This window comes from Ruditapes philippinarum, unplaced genomic scaffold, assembly GCF_026571515.1.
Source record: "Ruditapes philippinarum isolate M1 unplaced genomic scaffold, ASM2657151v2 ctg12898_1_1_1_1, whole genome shotgun sequence".
In the NCBI taxonomy this organism is placed as follows: Eukaryota; Metazoa; Mollusca; class Bivalvia; order Venerida; family Veneridae; genus Ruditapes; species Ruditapes philippinarum.
The window spans coordinates 1,378-9,942 of NW_026866539.1; the positions used below are offsets into that span (position 1 = coordinate 1,378).

The 8,565-nt window shown below is 33.3% G+C and overlaps 1 protein-coding gene across 1 annotated transcript; it reads left to right on the top strand.

The window, feature by feature from the left end:
- The first annotated feature begins 1,960 nt into the window (after positions 1-1,960).
- LOC132732803 (E3 ubiquitin-protein ligase RNF139-like) lies at positions 1,961-8,248 on the top strand. Its single transcript, XM_060719311.1, has 2 exons — positions 1,961-2,303; positions 5,363-8,248. Exons 1-2 carry the CDS (start codon positions 2,048-2,050, stop codon positions 7,063-7,065), a joined length of 1,959 nt encoding a protein of 652 aa, XP_060575294.1. The 5' UTR covers positions 1,961-2,047; the 3' UTR covers positions 7,066-8,248.
- Positions 8,249-8,565: the final 317 nt, after the last annotated feature.

The window sequence follows — 8,565 nt, forward strand, 5'->3', positions numbered from 1 at the left end:
ATAAATCTTTCAATTCATAGAATAAGAATTAAAATCAACTAGAATATTAGCTAGATTAAATCTAATATATGATTTCTTTTTAAATCAGGATAAATGCATCATCCCATACAATAGATAAACACAGAATTCCCAAAGAAAGCCCAACACGGCAAAATTGAAAATGTTGCAGGCTCGGTTTGATTGAGCCTGTTCATGGACGGTACTGGAAAGTGCAAAGTTACCGTCCACGCCCCCTAGCACCGGCTTAAGCAGAATTCAACATTTAAACATGAAATAGTAAAATTTTGAATTTAGAAACATCCGCAGATGTGTTCATACGGCGCGTTATCATGGAACCTTCAATGTGACACTTCCGTGCCATTCCATGAAAAAGCGGCGTATGGTCCCCAAAAGTAATAAAAATCGTGTGCCCTAAACGAAAAAAACAATGGGCTGAACTAAATAAAATGGAATTTTGAAAGGGGATCAGAGGTTATGAAGCCTGCGTATCACAGATAAGACGTCAAAAGACAAATTTAAAAAAGCAGGCCAACATATCCTTAGGGTGATTCAACATTATTCAAGTAGGAATATTGGAACCACCCAACTAGAAAATGCCGAAAAGTTGAAATTAAAAATACCACAAGCACAACAATAATGTCGTGCTGAACGATCTTCAAGGATCGAAAATATAACATCATTGATTAAATGTACGGGGAGACTTTTTACAGCCGCCACACGGCACAAATAACACGGATGTGATCATAAAATAGATAAACACAGAATCCCCAAAGAAAGCCCAACACGGCAAAATTGAAAATGTTGCAGGCTCGGTTTGATTGAGCCTGTTCATGGACGGTACTGGAAAGTGCAAAGTTACCGTCCACGCCCCCTAGCACCGGCTTAAGCAGAATTCAACATTTAAACATGAAATAGTAAAATTTTGAATTTAGAAACATCCGCAGATGTGTTCATACGGCGGTTATCATGGAACCTTCAATGTGACACTTCCGTGCCATTCCATGAAAAGCGGCGTATGGTCCCCAAGTAATAAAAATCGTGTGCCCTAAACGAGAAAACAATGGGCTGAACTAAATAACTAAATAAATAAACTAAATAAAATGGAAATTTGAAACCTCCTGTTAATGAGAGGATATTGAATGAGTGTGGGTTCATTACTAAATTTATTGAACGAGTTGAATAAAATAATATATTATGCGAACCTCGGTGAAAAATAATCCGCTCTTTCATTGACGCGCAAAGAAATTGTTTTATTCAACGAGTTCAAGAAATTAAGTAATTAATCTACACGAATGAAATATTCTTTTTTTCACATATCTAAATGAGAACAGCAAACTTTTAAAGAGTCATTTTTCATTGACGTGCCTGCTAATTGTGTAACGTAACATTAGGGCGTTTTTTTATGTATATAGCGCAAATGAGGTTCACGACCAGTGTAATATCGCGGTTTATGTGATAAAGCATCTTTATCAGATACCCGTGCCGCTTTTCCGTTTCCGTTTAAAACTGTATTGTACGACCGTGAATATATTTTAAACGTTGACGTTCATTTGCTTTATACCAGAGGCCCACTTTATATTATTTTATACAACTCGCTTAAATAAATTCAGTTTTGAAACCTACACTCATTTAATATTCTCTATTTCTACGATACATTTAAGTTTGCGTTTTACGAGATATTAAATGTAAGCATTCCACTATATATATAGCAGAATGCTTACCTTTAATATCTCGTATATATCTATGTCAAAAAAGTATCTTTTACTCTAACTTTGTAATCAAGATTTTTCGTTACGCAAAGATTAAGTCAGTTATTGGAAATATTTACAAATATCGAGACTGACATATTCATACCCCTCTACCTTAGCAATGACAATGTTTTTTTTATACATTATATGTAATAGAATAGGTCAGTTTTTCTATTTATAGAACGTGAACTGTTTTTGGTTTTTCCAATTCACCGCAGATCATGGATATTTAAAGAGCCATTTCTTCATGGGTTGATACATTCGATATTTTGTACTGGACAAGGACATACAATTTTATTATGGAATCTCTCAAATTAGGAGTTATGTATGTTGAGAGTCATTCACGGAGATTGTACGGATATATAGAGAAAATGTCGCTAGATATTGGTGACAAATGTGACAATTATATGGATGACACATCAGCAAGGAGAAAATACTGGTGCGAAGTGCTTCTACGGCTACCCCTGTTGTTCATTATACATCAGTGGTTTCTGCTCATTCCAAATTCTAACTACTGGATTATTGATATAGTTCTATTCATCGTAAGATACGGAGGTTTATTCCTTATTTGTCAGGCCTCGACATTAGCGGTGGTCCGTTGGTCCGAGACCACTTGATTTTGGCAAGGACCACCTAATTTTAAAACCCACTGGTCCGTAGGACCACTTGAATTTTCTGGTTGATGCAAGGCTCATTTGGGAGAATGGCGATTTTGTCAAAAACATGTTATATAATTTTGTTTAAAATCTATGTCCGATGTACATGTATATGGTTCATTAATCTCTGATTAGTTAAAGAAGTTCTTAAGTAATCAATATTTAACTTTCATTTTAAGTCGCTAAAATTTTGTTTATGCAAGTTAAAAGAGTTAAGAGTTTGTGATATAAATTTAGGTACAAAATTCATTCAAATGGTGCTAGTAATTATGCATCGTCTGATAACCACGGCGGAACCATTAACATTTATGTTATGTTACATGTTAATCAACTGTGAGTATCCGATGATGGTAATATTATTATATGATATCGGATAAACTTAAATTTCAGATACTTGAATAACAGCAGCAAACGAAAGGAACTGGAAAAATACATCTATTAATAATACATCTTTGTCATAAAAGTTAAACATTTTTTTTCTACATTTGCAGTAAAAAGATATAATAATGATAACTGACCACCTGACTTCTGGAAGGACCACCTAACTTTCACATCTAGTGGTCCGGCGTACCACCTGCTAAAAAAGTTAGTGTCGAGGCCTGTTTGTGCTATTTTAGACACAGACAGTGGGGATTAGACTCTGCCCGCCCCCAACGTGGTATGTCCCTCTAAACACTCTAATATTCAAACACTAAGGGGACATATGATTTAACACATATGAAAAATACCAATAATATCGAGAGGTATTACTTTCGTATATGTAAAAAAATGTTTGAAAACCAGTTTTAGATGAACTTATACCATTAAAAAATACCGTATACCATCATGGCATCAACTCTCAATAAAGTAAAGATTACTGACTCCAAAATGTAAACAGGAATTCCCTAAACTAATAAAACCTTAATTATAAATCATTATTAAATAAACCTTACCGTAACTTTCCGGTGTAAATCAAGAGAATATCGAATTATCTTCTAGATGCAATCAGAATAAACAGTTATACATCACATTTTAATATGAAAATCAACGTGCTTTCTGTCCAACAAATACGAGAAGAGTTCCCGGCTCTACCAAGCCGATACACAAACGGTGTACATGCTTTCGACTACTCGAGCATTCCATCGTCATGTCCCGCTGTCTTAAAATACATTTATTTGTTATTAAACTATTACCAAGATGCACCGTGTGTTGTTTCCTAATTGCTTTATTCTATATAATGTACAATATAAATATTTGAATTTGGCGGTCATATTGGGTCTCCCGAAAGTGACGATTTCATTACAAGTTTAGTCGTGAGAGAATTATAGTGTTTGGTCCCGGCCAAGAGCGTTAACATAATATTCTAGGCTCAGGCCGCGTATCGGTTGGACACTTTACATTTTGGAGTCTGCAATCTTTACTTTATTGAGACTTGATGGTATACGGTATTTTTTCATATATGTAGAAAATATTTGAAAACCAGTTTTATCGTTGTAATAGATGTCCCATTCGTGTTTAAATATTAAACTAGTTTTGGTAGAGTGTTAACAGGAGAGTATCATGCTGGGGGCAGGATCAGACCACCAAGCGTCTGTAGTTTTTTCTGAAATTATGATTTTGAGTAGAGTAAACAATTTTTTGTATACAATGCACATTTTCAGATGGCAATTTGCACATAAGTTTTTGCGAGACATGTATAACGATTAGTCGTAATGAAGATAAAAATATCTGGAAACAAAGTGATCCCTCGGAAGCATTAATCACAACAAAATTACAAGATAATTGCAGATTCGGTTTGATTAAGACTGTACATGAGGGATAATGAATAAGTGAATCATCCTCACTCCCGAGCATCGGCTTGAGTGGTGCTCAATTCTCAACACTCAAGAGTGCTGTCATCAATGATCCCGAAGGACCAGAAAAATATAACAACACTGAAGTGAAGTACAGGGCAAATAATACCTACTATAAATACAACCTAATAAACGTGGGAATTAAAATTTATATATTTACCGTTATAGCAGCACGCCTCTAGAAGAAGACAGGGATACTATCGTTTTACATATATTTTAAAATTTATGTTTTTAAACATTACATAGATGTAATTAATGAAACTTAAAAATGTTTATATTTAAACATTATTGCTCTGAAAACAGACAGTTCGATACCTTCTTTTATTTCAATACGGAATTCTTTCATCCGTTTTATTTCTAGTACACTGTGACACGTTGTACAGGACTGATCCGGAATGCACGGAATCCGGGATAGTGAAACAAGTACACTGCTTTGATTTTGATATTTGTAGTAAACAGTGGCGCTAAAATTATAATTGATTAAATAGTTAGATACATGCTTCCTCCCCTCCGACTTGAAATCGCCCATGTAAATATAATTATTGTTTCTCTGCATATATTTTTTATAAATTCATCAAATAAAATTTTGAGAAATCGCGTCGATCTATTTTCTAACCGGATCTGAAATTCTCGGGCGACCAAACTTTCACTCGTAGGCTATTATTCAAATTAAACCACGTGGCACTGTTTCGGTACTCTTACATATTTTAGTACGGAAAAATCGAAACTCGGTCAAAATATTTTTTTGGGAATCATCACCGTCTATCTATTGCTATTTCAATCGCACAAGATTTTTTCTTTTGAATGGCGATAATTATGATTATGTTTGCGCTCAATATGAACATTATAATCACTTTAAATCAAGTTTGGTTCAAGATTGTATTTTAAGTTATTAATTAGAATCACTATATAATGTATCTGTAAGTACTGGAATTAAACATGTTAATTTTTGTTATAAACAGATATTATAACCAGTTTTGAAATATACATGAATATTACGTTAACTTTGTCACAGTCGTGTACCAATCACACCACACTGGAGCAGATAGCATTTTTAACTACATGCATGTATAATGAAAGTTATGATAAATATGTCAATATTTATATTTCTTTGTATATTCTACAGTGGCTCATTTTTTGGTCAGATCTTGGGCTTTCAACAGCGGAGTTCTTCTTCAAGCCTACATTACTCTTACATTCGACATAATAATGGTCTGGATTAAATACATCGACTACTGGACATACCAAGATGAAGCCTGTGAAATTTGTCATGATAAGAACGTGATGGTGTGGTCAGATGTGACAGCCAATGTAAGGTTACCATTGACTTGCTCAATTATACTGCAACTGATATATCTTTGCACAAGGCCCGGAGCATTAAGTCATAGATCGAAATACGATGGTCCATCATTGCTATATATTGGATTACTGTCAACACTGGTTCCCAGAATTTTGAGCACTCTTAGTATATTTCCTGCCTTTATGTCAGAATTGTCGTACTGGATTGACATTTTTTTACTGATTGTAATAATTGTTTTTGAGGTTGTCTCACTGCTGATCATAGATGCAACAGTTGATAGAAACAAGCTTATGTCTCTGATCGCCAAGAAAAATCAAACAAATGAAACTGAAACAAAAAATAAATATAAATCAGCAATTAAAGATTTAAAATGTCGTATAGAGATCCGAAATCAAGGACAGAATATGTTTCCAGGAAAATGGTTTGTGAGAGATTCCATGGCGTTCTTTGCGATTGTTTATCTAACAACAATTTTATTAATTGAGGTAACAGTCTATCAAAGACCGATATTGTCGTTTATGTCATTAAACACTTGCCTAGAAGTTCTTGCAAGATGGTGCACTACGCATGTTATTGTACTTGTTATTTCTTACGTCTTAGGTTTATTGTCCAACGTTACTGTTGCCCTAGGTAACTGGTTCCTGACAACAGAAATCAACCTCACTGAGGCTTTCAATGCTGATATTGGTGAAATTGTCGAAGGTACTGCACTTATTACATTTATTGAAGCAAATGTGCTGGCTTTGGAAGATGAGGAAAAAGTTAATGCTATGGGGCTTATAGCGTTTTTGACCATGTATGCTATTATATTTCAGACACATGATGTTCTTGAGCAGAAAATTTTTCAAGCAATTAATAACGAAACTTCCCCTGGGGTATTATTCTACATGCGTGCGATTATTCTCAGCGGATTACTTGTCACTATTCCATCCTTGTCTACTTTGCTTGTATCTAGAAATTTGAATTTAAGTCCATGGCTCCTATTTTTTGCATCCGGAAATTGCTCTTTAGTTGTTCTTACAGTCACTTTAATGTTAGAATCTGTCTTAATAAAATGCACGTGGTATACATCAAACCATCTTACTAAAATCGAGGACTTTCTACATTATACTATGATTTGTAAAACATTTGTCCTACTTTTATTGAACTGTGTACAGTGCTATTGTAGATATATCTGTCCATTTTTCAAGGGATGGTGGTTTATTCGTCTCTGCCTTGCTTTGTTCAGTTTTGTAGCAGTGACCGCAATCCTCGGATTAAATGAATTTAACAGATACAAAACTAGACAAAGAATATTTACACTTCTTAGAAACCTACAAGATGTGTTTTTTCATGACGCAGAAGACACGCATGAGTGCGCCATTTGTTACATTGAAATGACAAACGCAAAGAAATTACCTTGTAATCATATCTTTCATTATGATTGTTTAAGGAAATGGTTTGTAGTTAGAACTGTGTGTCCATTGTGTAACACTGAAATCAGGGATGAGAATATCCAAGTGCGAGATTTTTTTATATATAATGTTTAACTTAATTATGATAACAAAATTTGGGCTCCGATTTTACACTGTCAAATGAAGTGAAAAGGTCTCTGATTTTCAAAAAAAGTGAAGGTTTAGTTTATAAATGTCTTGTAAATTTAACTTTGTAAATCTTGTTAATTTTAGTTGATAAATGTCTTGTTATTTTGGGTTCGTGTTTATATTATATTTGCTTTTTAATATTACTCGTATTTAGAATTTCAGTTACAGAAAAATTATTGAAATTGACTGCATAATCTTTGAAAGAATTATCTAAATTTAGAGTTTAAAACACACAATGTTGGAATACTAGTTTGCCATGTTTTTTAATGCTAAGCTTTGATATCATTTATATTGTATCAACATTAAGTTTGTCATTGGATGTGTTTGATGGTAGACGTTTTATTTTAATTAAAGCACTACATATAGTTTTGCCGCGTTTTTTTACCCTCGTATTTAAAGGAAAACAGGAGGTTATAGAAATGAACTAAGTCTGTCTTTCTGTCTGACCGCCATCATTTTTGTCCAATCCGTTACATATCCGTTCAAGGAAGGAATATTTAATTACTTGAAAAACTCTTCACCATAATAAGACGACGCAACACCCAGACCGCTAACTACAATGTCAAGGACACACTTGGAGATTAAAGGACAACATTTTTTGAGTGATTGTGTATTTTGTGTTCGGTCCATAACTTTGTCATACATCATAGGGTTTGAAATAACTTGGCGCAAATGTTCACAATAATAGACATATCTTGCGAAACATCTAGACCGTACCTAAAAGGTCCAGGTAAAATTTAGAATTCAATGTTTAACAAACTCTGTAAAAAGACCCTTTCTTAAATCTAGTTCACAGCTTGTTAATTCATCAAAGAATTTTGAAATAAGTTTGCACAAGTATGAAACTAATGTTATTATATTTATATGTTGAATTTATTGTTGCATGTGCATATATAGACTTTGGCAAGAATTTGCACTGAAAACCATATACCGGTACATACATTCAACTTTTGAAATAACAAATTCTTGTTTAATTTATTCTGATTCTTTTTTTTAGATGACTAATATAAAATAACATCCTTCATGTATAATTTTCGGACCATTACACTATTCTATTGAAGTTCAAAGTCTCGGTCAATTGAAAATCAAGAATAATAGTAGATTGGTAATTTCAGAAAGACAAAAAGATAAAATAATTTTTCCCAATTTTAAAACTTTAAATTTATACGAAAGGGGGTTTTTTACAAAAAAATTTTCGACATTTCATTTTCGGGTTGCTTAACAATTTTGGGTTTTATCATTTTTAAAATTATAAAAGGGAAATTTTATTGCGGGTTTTATTTAAAGCACAAAGAAAAAGAAAAAAATTTAATTTTCGTGTAAAAAAATTTTTCCCATAATTTTCATGTTCTAGTTTTTAAAAATGATAAGAAAATATAACTGATATTGATAACGTTATCATATTCGTGCTCCTTTAGTGTTCTACAGTACCGTAACGTACATAAC

What these genes read in the sequence shown, in the direction of transcription:
- LOC132732803 (XM_060719311.1), top strand. Translation starts at nt 2,048, where the DNA reads ATGGAATCTCTCAAATTAGGAGTTATGTATGTTGAGAGTCATTCACGG. An exon ending in ATTCATCGTAAGATACGGAG is followed by an intron (nt 2,304 to 5,362) that starts GTTTATTCCTTA and finishes TATATTCTACAG; the next exon opens with TGGCTCATTTTTTGGTCAGA.